The following is a 14,051-nucleotide window of genomic DNA, read 5'->3' as shown; positions in this document are numbered from 1 at the left end:
CAGAAAGGAACAGAAATGACGAAAATATTAAATAAAACAGAGGTGACAGACAACACTGACACATGAATATAATTAACTGAAACCTAAGCACCTAGGTATATATGTATATATCATTACTGTTATGTCAAACAGTAATATTAAAGTTGCTTGCCAACGAAAAGAAACAACATTCAAACATATAATGTAAAATAGTGTCAAAATAAATGTATGCAAAGTATGCATGTGTGAAACATGGTGTAACATCAGAACAAACACCAAATGTGAACATTCTCGTTAAAAGCAAGTGACAAATACTATAAGTACAAGCCATCTGATAAGAGTGGGTAAACTGTAAGATAAAGGTATTAAAGTCACCACCTAGTCACAACAAAATGGCACCCAAAAACATAGCCATAAACGAAGTAAAAATTCCACTAAAAATAAATAATACCAGTTACCCATATACATATAAGGGCACAAAATAAACAAACTAAAATGAGATGATATACCAGTAATGAACAAATATAAAATACTATAGAAAAAAGCAACACTGATTAGAAACAAGTGTAGCATGGCCCAGAATACTTACTAGAATCGACTCAGGTAGAATAAACTTATCAAAGACCAGTCATAAGATGTTCCCAAAGCAGTAAAAAAACCCTCCTAATTTTAAGGTCAGTCTGCTCATTTGAAGTGCATTCTGGCTGGTCTCTAAACCTCCTAAAGATTTCAATCTCTCATAAATAATTAAGTTACCTAGCTTTGCCGACTCTATGTAGAATATCTAATGTGTTCTCAATGTTGCCTAACTTTTGTCTGGTTACTTGAAGATGGTTAGCAAAGGACGATTTACAGTTCTCCCTGGTGTTACAATGTTTCCTAAAACTAGTACTGAAACTTGTATTGTTCTGACCTACATAAAAATTATTACACTCTCCACTGTTAATTCTATAAACAATAGACTGTGTGTAAGGTTTATTATATTGAGTGTTTCTACATATAGTCTGGCCTAATGTGTTGTCAGTACAAATGCCTATACTCATTTTAATGTTCTTAAATTATTTGGCTACTCTTTCAGACACAAGTCTGTTGTATGGTAGGTATTAATATTTACTTTACACTCCTTCTTTCTACAACATGATCTCATCAACAACTTTATACCTATGTAATTTAGCAGGAAACAACCATTTTCACTGTAAAGCTATTATTCAGTGCTACATGCCCAAGATTACTTAGTGTTTTGGCAATTTCGTTTTCCTCTAGGGAGAGACTTACTAGTCTATGTATCATAGTATGAAAAATGCCTTTTCATGTGCCTGTGGGCGACATGAATCAAAATGAGTAGTATGATATGTGCAAGTGTGCTTATAATGTGTACCAAACATGTATAGTTTCAGGCAGTCAAGATCAACAACCACAGCAGTCTACTGATTCCTGCGTACTCTCCTAAAAGCTATAGTTGAAAAGGGAATTTCTACTGGATTTTTTTGGATCCATCCAAAGTATTTGATATTACAGATCACGCTACTGTATAACATAAGTTCGATAAGTTGGAAAGAAAGGGAATTGGAGGTATTCCAAATGAATGGCTTAGATCTCATCTTACTAACTGACAACAGTAAGTTGTTCTTAAATATGACAAAATAGCTGGAGATGTTATAAAAACAACATACTCATCAGAAAAAGCTACAATGAAATATGGTGTGCCACAAGTGTCAATATTACGTTCAGTCCACTTTCTTTTGTATATATGTGACATGGTTGAATGAAGAAATTTCCACACCAAACAGAAAACTTTATTTGGTGATGACACCAGTATTTCTATTACACTCTTATACCAGAAAGACATCCAAGTATAAACAGCATAAGTTAAAAATTTGTTGGTATGAAATACCTAGAAATCTATCTACAGAGCGACCTAAAATGGAACGCACATATTAAAATTCATACAGCTAAACTGTCATTAATCTGTTATGTGCTGTAGATACTAAATACAAGCTGTAACAGAGAAACAATGATACCAGCATATCACACACATTTACAGTCAGCAATAAGATATGGAATATTATTCTGGGAGAGTGCACCTTGTAGCAGTTGATCCATAGTGAAACTCGTAAAACGACGTATCAGAATCATATCCAACATAAAGAGATAATATTCATATCAAGCTTTTTGCAATACATTAAATATACTGAACCTTGCATGGCTATGTATATTTGAAACAACAGTCTTTACAAGGGAATATTTAGGAATCTCCAATGCCTATCAGCAAAATAGCTCTGCACAGCCATAGAAGAAGAAACGGCAATAACATCAATGTCTGATATGTTTGGATATCAACCTATCAGAAAAGTGTTCTTCATAGAGCTATGCAATTATATGATCATATATCTAGCACTGTAAAATTATTAAAGGAAGAAAGCTTCTTCAAAAAAACAACTGAAGTCATTTCTATTGGACCGCAGATTCTACTCTGTATATGAATTCCTCATAAATTAAAATGAAATCTTATAATGTAAGACTAGTATCGTGTGTGTGATAAATAACATTAATGGTATGTCATTTGCTTTTGCATCAGAATTGTCCAGAGGAGACAGTTGTGAAAAATTCTATTATTGTTATTGTATGTATGTAACAATCAAGCTTATACAAAGCAGTTACTTGTGATAAATTCTATTATTGTTAGTATACATATGTAATCTGTATCTCCTCTGTAGTTTTATTGACTTATCGTACATCTGTACAAGATGCCACTGGACCAAAACTGAATAAATAAATTGCCTGGTACTTGTAGATGATTTTGCAATACTTTCTCAAAATGTGGGACGAGTAGTCATTCAAATAAATCTTCTGGAAAGAATAGCCAATAGAACTAATAGCAGAATCTCAGCTGAAGAAACATTATACATGAAAAATGCGCCAAAACACAAAGAAACACAGAACGTAATATAGGATGAGTTAGTACATTTGAATGTATTGGAAAAACCATGCTTCGGAATAGACTAGAAAAATTTGCGATATACACAAGAGTTAATTAAAAGGAAAGAGCATGTAGTTCGACTGAAAATCTTGCAGCACATACAAAACTAAAACACTACTCTTCAGTGGTAAGCCCAAAATGTTTATATGCTTCTGCGTGTTTAATGATGAACTGTAAGCTATACAGCTTAGAGATACCTGAAAGTCGAATTGTTAGAAAAATAGTTGGTTAAAGACAAACTACACATGATTGAAACACTGGAAGTAATGAGGAGCTCTATGAAAATATACAGATAATGGCTGAAGCGGTGGAAAGGCTATGGTTAATCTTATTCGGAAATTCTATTGAATAAATGAGAACAGACTATGGAAACAAATACTCATCTTGAGCTTCTTGTGTCCGTGTTTGCCTACAGATAAACTTGCTTTTCGATGGAATCCAACTTTGGCAAAAACAAGTTTTTCTTACATTGATACGCTTCGCTGAAGCTGCAGCATCTTCAATGGTTTTTTTAAAATGTTTTTCGTTGTTACTACATGCTATGGTTCTCATTGTTTTTTGTTTTGCATTACAGTTGTTTTTTCCTTCACAGACTGCCATTTTTTCTGAGACAGAAAATCAGCTGTAAAACAAAACATGGAAAAACACAGCATGTGGTAACAAGAAAGAAAATATAAAAAAATAAAAAACATTGACGAGGCTATAACTTCAGCGAAATACGTTTGGGTAAAAGAAGAAAACATTGTGTTTGCTCAAGGGCTACCCCATTCAAAAACGAAACAAATATTCCTGTATACTATTTTTTTTAAAAAAAAAAAAGGAAGACGTCACCAATAGTGTAGATTGCAGAAGAGTGAAGGACCTAGAAGGAAACATCAAAGAATCGAAAACAAAAGAAAGAACTCTTTTATGAACAAAATACTATATTTAGAATGCGTTCGAGGCAGAAGAAATATGACATCTATAACAACAGGGAAAAAAGAAAGAAAAGGACACCGCCAGAAGACTACTCAAAAATTAGAAACAACAAAGAAGGAGGAAAAATTGAAGTTATTTTCTTTTTGATGAACATGAAAATAAAAAGAAAAATAATCTAGACGGATCGTATGTCGACTTTCAATCACGAGGTAATAGTCACAGAATATTGTGGTGGTAGTATGTATGTATGTATGTTATGACACTAAAGATATCAGTGTGCTAATGTATTAACTGGCGCCAAAATAATGTGTGCGTGGTTACTCAGATGAACATCTCGTGAAGTTACTTGCCGTATGAAGTGTGCCCTTTGTCTTCAACTTTGATTTTTACATACGTCTTATCTCTGACATTTAGTTTACAAACGTGAGAACTAGAAACGGTCGCAAAATTAAGGCAACAATGCATATTTTCAATTTTTTGGTTATTGTGTGTGTAATTTTGGTTACTAACTTACATACGTGCCTTGTAAAAGCTCTAGAAAAGGAAATGACAGTTAATATTGATGCTGGAAGGGAAGAATGCTTTTATGAGAATGTTAAAGACGGTCAACTGTTGGAGGTGGATTATCAGGTAAACAATCAGCTATATGCATTATAATATGTATAGAAATAATTCGTTAATAGCTAACAGCCTTTTTTATTCATCAGAACAGTTTTTGTGGTTCTATGTGTCTGCCCACTTTTGTCACTGTGGTTAGCAACTAGATTCAAACTGGAAAACCGACGTCAAAGCGACTCCGTGAAATTTTCAGTCACAGATATGTTTTCTTTCGATTTTCATAACTCAGAATCTGTGTTCCTCGCGTAGCACGAAGTTGAAGTTTTTTGTCGCGATTATAAATGTTCTACATGTTAATATTTGTCACACGCACGTTTAGTGAAAATTTGTTAAAGTTTCTACATACTGGAAAGTTTTTTAATTTGGTTTTAGTCAACCTATGTGGTTACTTTCATCGACAATTCCGTATTGTTTATAGTTACACTGGAAATCTGCAATGCAGTGACTGGTCATTGTCATGACCAAGGTACGTACTGTAATCAGCCTTATTGTGTAAATATATCATTCATTATATGAATGAAGTACCAGTGGTATATCACTTGTTATTGATATAACTGAACTACCTTGGTATGTCTGCTGAGAATGTTAAAAAAATGAAGTAACAATGTAAGCATTGCAGTGGCAACACTGAAAACCAGAAAATGTTTATTGGAAATATTTCAGGGATCTTCTTTATGTAGGAGACAGATTGCAAGACATTTGTTAGACATATTATGTAGTGCTGCTTCTCTACCTGTATTGTTACGAAACCATTTTTTAAAGAAGTTGAAAAATTTCAAAGAAGCGTTACCCAATTTGTGATGGGCTTATTTGTTCAGTAACTTCAGTGCAGTACTACAGTATTAGTCTAAAGCTCTGTGGTTTCCAGCTTTAAATTTCTTCAACTTACCAGGAAAGAAGAGATCATACAATCCTTAGGCATGGTTCATGTAACAGATCAAAAGTGAACATAAAAGTTTTGAGGTGCTGCCTTGGCATAAAATTCCATTATCATACTATTCTTTTGTAATGTCTTAAATGATATGACGTATTCATTTCCAAAAAAGAAACGGAATTCAGTAACCAGTCACAAATCCAATCCATATTTAATTTCAGTTATTGGAGAGCTATCTGCAGTGCATGCAAACTGAGTCATTGGTGATACTTTGGCTATTGAGTATCTGAAACCTAAATTTGCAATAAAATACAGATTGTATTTGCAACTGATAGCCGTATTCCTTTCCATTTTTGGAAATATGTGCGTACTGCAGTCGGTGTGCACGACTGTTCTAATGGAATCAAATTTTATGTTCAGTTTCTATCCAATGCTTTTACTCCATAGTAATCACCATTAAAGTGTTATAACAAATCCTTAGTGTAGGCCATGTAAGAGAAAATTAATGCCACAGAGATTTAGCATTTCAGTGTGATAACCTTCAAATCTGTATAATGTAATTATGTTGTGATTTATGTAAGAAAGCCTGTTACAAATGTTCGGGTATGCAGCGTAGCGTGTGTTGATTTGAAATTTTGTGGCAGTTTAAAACTGCATGCCAGGCTGGGACTCGAACCTAGAATCTGTGCCAGGCACATGCTCTGTCAACTGAGTTATCCAGGTACAACTCAGTACCTTTGTGTAAAACTTTACCTTCGCTAGTATCTCCAGGTTTGAATCTTGGTTAGGTGCCCATTTTTAATTTGCCAGGAATTTTCACAGTTGGCAGTATGTAAGAGCAATAACAGCACACTGCAGTATAGTTTGAATGACATTAAATAAATAAATGTAATGTTTGTCATTATGAGAGCTTCTAGTACACCGTTTCTTAATATTTCAGTGTCAGATTAACATACGGAAGATGGGAGCACTAATTGTTGATGCCTATGACAGCCATATGGTGTAATGTGTATATACAGTGTGATAGAGATTCAGAACTGATGTCTGACTTCATTTTGGAAACTGGATGTTAATTTTGAAAGTAAATTCCCAATATGCTTGAAACAAAGTCCACCCAGAATATCTTTAATGCGCATATTACCAGTTATTTACATGGGTAGTAAATGGCTAGTAAATCTTTTAAACAGACAACAGGGGCAGACCTCATGTCTTTCATGTTATTTTTGTTTAGAAATGTGCTTCATCTGTAAACAGGAGAAATGTTCAGCTCCAATTAATATACTTCAAATGTGATGAATCTAGGTTTCATGTGTTTGATGTTTGTCAGTTTAGATTGATCCAACAGAAAACAAATGAAAAGATTAAAGTTATAATATTCTCAAAGGCACAGAATCACAAACACAGCTACAGTCTTATTTTGTCCATATTTGTATTTTATTAACTGCAAAGAGTTTTGCTAATAATGGTGACTATATCAAGATCTTTGTGTTTTTTATGTTTCTGAATGTGTGTAGCTGTTCTTCAAAATGAGTATGTTCATAAGAAGTTGAAATTATTTCATGCTAAATAAAATAATCACTCCTACATATTACATCAGTAGCAATAAAGATGTTGTATTTAAAAGTTTTTATCTTTCATCTGTGACCCCTTGCCATTAGTGGAGTTACCATCTGAAAGTTTTAAGTGTTTCATTATGAAACATGTTTCTGAAAGCTGTATTTGTTCTCATATTGTGAGAAAAAAATTTTCCCTGGCAACAATTAATGATAACTTAAGATATCTTTCTGACTTGGATATTATATATATCTGATGATTGTATAAGGATACAAATTGATAATAACTTCACTTAAATTCCAGTGGGTGCACAGTTTCATTGACAATTAGTGTGATCTTTAAATCTGACAATATCTTGTTTACATAAAGAATTCTAAGTGTCTCTGTGTTGAACTGTTTGTCACACCAAATTCCTTTAAACTCTCTGGGCAAGATGTTGAAAGGAGACAAAAAATTAGCAGTCTACAGTAGCTTTGTGCTCTCTGAAGTATTGTGATGTGAAAATGAGTTGTGAGTTTCAGGACAACTTTTGTTGGTTGGGTTAATTGAGTTATCTATGAGGTTCACTCCAAAAGAAATGCACACTATTTTTGTAAAAATACAGTTTTCATTCTGCATGTGTGAAAGTTTTACAGTGTGTGGATACATCTTTCCCGCTTGTTTTCGAACTTAGTTCAACCTATTCCCGTAAGTTGCGCCATCACAGCATGTCTTCAAGATGGCTGCTGCACTTGATGTTCGTCAGAAGCAATGTGCTGTTGTAGAATTCCTGTGCTGTGAAAATGAGACAGTGGGAAACATCCAAAAGAGGTTGAAAAAGGTGTATGGTGATGCTACTATCAATTGCAGTACAGTTAGTCGGTGGGCAAGCAGGTTACGGGCGGGCACAGCAATATTGAGGATTATCCTTGCAGTGGAAGGCCTCCTACTGCACACACTCCAGACAATGTGCAGAGAGTTGGTGAATTGGTGACTGTTGACAGACACATCACAGCGAACGAATTGTCACGCTACATTGGGATAGGGGAAGGAAGTGTTTGCAGAATACTGAAGGTGTTGGCATTAAAAAAGGTTTGTGCCATGTGGGTTCCCAGGATGTTGACAGTGGCTCACAAAGAAACAAGAAAAACAGTATGCAGCAAACTTTTTTAACAATGCAAGAATGGTGGAGATAAATTTCTTGGAAGAATTGTGACAGGTGATGAAACATGGCTCTATCATTTTTCACAAGAAACGAAGAGGCAATCAATGGAGTGGCATCATGCAATTTCACTCAAGGGGGGGGATTCAAAACCACACCTTCTGCTGGAAAAGTTAGGGCTATGGTGTTTTTCGATTCCGAAGGACTCTTGCTTGTGGGCATTATGCCAAGTGGAACCACCATAAATTCTGATGCATATGTGATGACACTGAAGGAACTTCAGGCTTGGCTGAGTTGTGTTCGACCACATCGGCAAAAGCAGGATGTTTTGCTGTTGCACGACAATGTACGGCCACATGTCAGTTAAAAAAACCATGGAAGCAATCACAAAACTCGGATGGACAACATGAAACACCTGCTTTACTATCCTGACTTGGCTCTATGTGACTATCATCTCTTTGAGAAACAGAAAGACTCTCTTCGTGGAACAAGGTTTGAAGATGATGACTCCCTTGTGTACACTGCCAAACAGTGGCTCCAACAGGTTGGTCCAGAACTTTACCGTGCGGGTATACAGGTGCTGGTTCCAAGATGGCATAAGGCAGTTGAGAGGGATATGGAAGTTATATGGAGAAATGAAAATATTGTTCCTAAAGGATGTATCTACACACTAAAACTTTCAAACATGTAGAATAAAAGATGGATTTTTTTTTTTTAAAGTGTGCATTTCTTTTGGAGTGATCCTTGTACAATCGGAGTTCGTAATTAATGATATTAAATCAGAAGGTAGTAACTCACATTTTAAATGTGAAGTATTGACAAATTTGTGACACAGTGTTAAAGTTACCGAAATAAAGTATGAAGGTTGTACTGAAAATTAAGTTGAAATTACACATGTAGGTAATGTGCTCTCTCTCTCTCTCTCTCTCTCTCTCTCTCTCTCTCTCTCTCTGTGTGTGTGTGTGTGTGTGTGTGTGTGTGTGTGTGTGTGTGTGTGTGTGTGTGTGCGAGAGAGAGAGAGAGAGAGAAGTAATGATCATCATTAGGTTTACATTTGACAATGAACCACAGGCAACCCAATCTCCTTAGTACCTGATTTGTTTCTTATTGCCTCAATGCATTTAGATTGCTTGATAAGGAATGCTCAGGTGAAAATGTATGAAATTTTGTAACAACCAAACCAGTCAAAATTTGTGTATATTTCTTCGAGGTAATCTGAGACCTCTAGGGACACGAATATGCTATCGCCACCACCTCTGAAGTTAAAAGTTGTGCCCTTAGAAGGCAAGGTGCACTGTCTTTCTTGATGTTTAGTGTCCAGTACTCATTGAATTCCTCGTGCATGGAAAAAGCATTAACAGTGACATGTACTGTGAGACACACTATAGCCTACATAAGTCCGTCAAGAGCAAATGGCCTGGGATGCTCACGGAAGGGGTGATTCTGTTCCATGATAACATGTGTCCACATGGTTCCAAGGTCACACAAAGTTCCAGTGGTAGCAGCTTCAGCTTCTGCCCTAAAGTCCAGAAACTTCACCCAGGGACTTCATGTTTTTGGTTCACTAAAAAAATATCTCAAAGGGAAGTGCTTCAACTTGGATGACGAACTGAAGGACACAGTGGAGGACTGGCACCTGTCACAGCTACAGAAATTCTGGGAACAAGGAATCCTTCAGCTATTGAAACAGTGAGATAGGTGTGCTCAGGTCTGGTGATTACTTTTGAATAAAGACTTCAATTATACTCACAGTGTTATGTTGTGGTGTAGCTTTTCTTTTGCATACCCCTCATATATACTTGTGCAGTATCTCCTTCCTAATGCCTTATCATAAATTCTGCTATCAATGATATGGCTGCCAGTCGCCATGTCTCTTTATGTTGATCACTGACTCTTAAGCTTGTTTGGCCTTACATAATAATGTAATGCCATTTCATGGGCTGATTATTTTGTTTCCTCTCATAATGGTACACTCATGAGACCAGAAAAAACTTCTTCACTAGCTTAAAAAATTTAAAGCCAGACTTCCACCACAAACTAGAAGATAGCTGCTAATGCACTCATTCCATACTCTTTCTGGTACCCCAATATGTCCACTATCTTCTGTATGCTTTTGTCGACAAGATTAATAATTATTTCGTTATGACGTCTGTCTGTGTAAATCAACTCGTCCGTTCACTGACGATTCATCACTTTGGTCAAAGTTGGTCTCTCACTGAGCAGTTGTCTTTAATACTGACTTCTTCACTCACCTCACCACATTGCTTGTGTCACTGGCACCGTATCCTTATACATTTTGTAGCCATTTGTGGATGCCAGTTGACTGTTATTACCCCCTTCACCAATAACTTCATTGTAGAGCACATTTTACTCTTGTAAGAAAAGCAGAATACACCGATTAAGTGCATTTTCATTGAACACAATATCAATAATTTATTTCTCTAAGGAAATGTGTGTGTGTGTGTGTGTGTGTGTGTGTGTGTGTGTGTGTGTGTTTACTTAGTTCAGCTTCTTGATTATGTGACTATCTGTTGTTCAGTGTTTTCTCCATGCAGTGAAGATGTGCTACGTGCTGAGTAGAAGTGCACTTCAGGTGTAGGCAGCTTTTTTGGTGTGTGTAGTAGTTGATAATGGTTTGTATGGTTAGTGGTGGGAAGTGAACATGATGAATCACTAGTGAGACAAGATGCCATCAGGATGTGGAGTACGTGAAATTAGGTGGCAGCATAATGGAATATATTATGCAGAATGTTGTCATATAAAACTGGATGTTCTGTAAATTTTAAACTTTTCTTAGGTTACTACCTAACCACCAATTTTTAAATGGAGACTTTCTTAGAATACTCCACAAGTGTCTCAAAATGATCATCAGACTATGCTACGTATCAGTTCATGACACAACCAGTGTTCTTACATTCATTACTTTTGACAACTCACAGCTAAAGTGTGACATTTCAGTCTAATCTCAACCTCAGGCTATGCTACAAATTAGTCTGTACCTACAGCCAATTTTCCAACAGTCACATATGATGGCGTCGCTAACTCACAACCAAATTGCGACATTGGAATATGAAACAATATCCCAAGAACAACAATATTCCATAATACCCAGATCAATAATCGTCGATCTTGCGTTCTTCACGTTGAAAACAAAAGCAATTAGTTTCTATCATCTGCCAAAACAGTTCATTAGAGGCAGGGATTCACAGTTACTACCGTATACAATCACCTGATTTGGCTACAATCAATGGAAACTAATAGCCAACAGCAGCACACAGTAGAACAACTGCTACACCGTAAGTACACTTTAGTTGATGTGCTTTAGACACATCATTTATATTCTAACCCACAATTTCTAGTTATTGTATTATTTTATCATAACTTTTGACTCTGTGTGTATAACAATTTCCAAAATTGTGCACCTGATCTATCAATCATAATTTAGGTTTCTGTTGTAATTGTTAATGTAAGGTTCTTTTCTTAATTGTGGTAGAACTAATATAATTTTTTTGCAAAATCACATTCTATGTTGGTATGAATTCCTTTCATATTTTCCAGGTTATAGACGGAGGTCAAGGAGATCTAGATATAAATTTTCGCTTATATGCCCCAACAGGACGTACTATAGTGGCTGATTATAAGAAGGCAGATAATACACATAGGTAAGTGAAATGAAGATACTGTATACGATTAAACTATGATTTGGAAATGAAGACAAAGACATTGTTTTCACATGTTCAATATGACCGTTGGCAGGATAGTCGCTGTAGAGGCTGGAGATTACAGAATGTGTTGGGATAACAAGTTCAGTACATTTAGTAGCAAAACAGTCTTCTTTGAAATTCTAGCTGATTATGAAGGCCAAGCTAGTGATCCTTGGAATGATGCATTGGAAAATTATGAAGGCTTGAGTCCGGAAGAAGTATATGATGTTGAAGCTCAATCTATAGAGGTAATATGTTCACTAATTTTTATTAATTTGCTTTCATTCACATCCTTTTTCACAGAATGTGTTGGAGCAGTGACTCCCATTACTCCAGAAATAAGTTTCCTAACTTCTAATTGGTAGTTTTTCTAATGGAAGGGTTTGAATTACGGCACCTAATGTGATAATAAGTTGATAGTTGCCTCTCTCTTTCCTATTGTTTAACCAATTGTACACAGTCCACTGTATTCGTCATTGTCCTGTTACCACAAACATCAGCTTACCTAAGGGAAACAAGTCTCGTGTGTCTTTGAAATGTGTTAACTTTGTTGTGTTTGTTATATTTCAAATTTTTATGTATCATATTTTCTGTGACGAATTTGGGGACCACTCCAGCATTTGATGTGACTTCTGAAATTTTCCCGGCGTATTTGTTCTTCTAATAATTTCCGGGTATGCAGCCAGATCCCGTCGACATTCTGCCACAATATTTCGGCCCAGAGACGTCCGGCCATCATCAGGTGAGTACACAACTACTGAAGAGCCCAGGTGCAGTCGCGGTATTTATACCGATTCTCGCGCACGTGTTGACATGCGCGGCATAGCCGAGTTGTACGTGCTGCCCTCGGTGGTGAAAGTAAAAGATCATCTAGTCATTGAGTATCGAATGACACTGTCTATTCCGCTGTGAATGTATAATTTTAATAACAGGATTCCAAGTTTTATCCAGTTGAAAGCTGTTGTCACGATTTATAAGATTATCGGCAAGACGTATTTCCACTGATTCCTTGATTACGGAATCCCAAAATCCGGAAACCGGAGCTAAAATTTTTGTTCCATTGTATTCCATTGAATGTCCCAATGAAATACAGTGCTCTGCTACTGCCGATTTTGACGGTTGCCGCAGACGGGTGTATCTTTCATGTTCTGTACATCGTTCATGGACAGTTCTTGTCGTCTGGCCAATATATGCAGAGCCACATTCACAGGGAATTTTGTAAACGCCTGCTTTCTTCAGTTGTAAATCGTCTTTAACGGATCCAACCAGGGCCCGGTTCTTTGCTGGTGGACGGTAGATAACCTTGATTTTATTCTTCTTCAGTAATCGGCCTATTTTCGACGACACATTCCCGGCGTATGGAAGAAACGCTGTTGATTTAAAGTCGTCATCAGCGTCCTTAGTGCGCTGCTTCTTGTTATGACAGTTGCGCATGGCCTTTCTTATTTGGCGTGAAGTGTAGCCATTCTCTTTAAAAACCTTCTCCAAGTGTTCTAATTCTGCGTGGAGGTTTTCATCGTCCGATATTACATGCGCTCGATGTATTAAGGTACTGAGAACGCTGGCTGTTTGTGCTGGGTGGTGGCAGCTTGACGCCTGGAGATACAGATCTGTGTGAGTCTGTTTCCTGTTTCCTTTGTCCCCTGTGGTAGCTAATCTCTTTATGGAGGACTTTGAGGAGAAAGCACTTGAGTCTGCTGTCTTAAAGCCTACGGTCTTCTGGCGGTACGTAGATGATACTTTTGTTGTATGGCCTCATGGCAGACAGGAACTGGAGAAATTCCTTCATCATTTAAACTCTTTACAGGAGAACATCAAATTCACGATGGAGATTGAAAAAGATGGCACTTTACCATTTCTAGACGTGCTAGTATGCCGTAAAAATGATGGGTCATTAGGACATTCTGTGTACAGGAAACAGACTCACACAGATCTGTATCTCCAGGCGTCAAGCTGCCACCACCCAGCACAAACAGCCGGCGTTCTCAGTACCTTAATACATCGAGCGCATGTAATATCGGACGATGAAAACCTCCACGCAGAATTAGAACACTTGGAGAAGGTTTTTTAAAGAGAATGGCTACACTTCACGCCAAATAAGAAAGGCCATGCGCAACTGTCATAACAAGAAGCAGCGCACTGAGGACGCTGATGACGACTTTAAATCAACAGCGTTTCTTCCATACGCCGGGAATGTGTCGTCGAAAATAGGCCGATTACTGAAGAAGAATAAAATCAAGGTTATCTTCCGTCCACCAGCAAAGAACCGGGCCCTGGTTGGAT

General features: G+C 36.8%; 1 protein-coding gene across 1 annotated transcript in view; it reads left to right on the top strand.

Annotated features, from left to right (window-relative positions):
- The first annotated feature begins 4,105 nt into the window (after positions 1 to 4,105).
- The window catches only part of LOC126297725 (transmembrane emp24 domain-containing protein 1), a 61,934-nt gene continuing 51,988 nt past the window's right edge, over positions 4,106 to 14,051 (top strand). The window contains exons 1-3 of the mRNA XM_049988866.1: positions 4,106 to 4,507; positions 11,623 to 11,726; positions 11,821 to 12,016. Of these exons, the coding sequence (XP_049844823.1) occupies positions 4,337 to 4,507; positions 11,623 to 11,726; positions 11,821 to 12,016 (471 nt within the window). The 5' untranslated portion in view covers positions 4,106 to 4,336. The remainder of the gene's footprint in view (positions 4,508 to 11,622; positions 11,727 to 11,820; positions 12,017 to 14,051) is intronic.

This window comes from Schistocerca gregaria, chromosome X (genome assembly GCF_023897955.1).
Source record: "Schistocerca gregaria isolate iqSchGreg1 chromosome X, iqSchGreg1.2, whole genome shotgun sequence".
NCBI classification, from domain to species: domain Eukaryota; kingdom Metazoa; phylum Arthropoda; class Insecta; order Orthoptera; family Acrididae; genus Schistocerca; species Schistocerca gregaria.
Note: the sequence above shows the minus strand (reverse complement) of the source record. Positions and strands in the feature narration are given on the sequence as shown.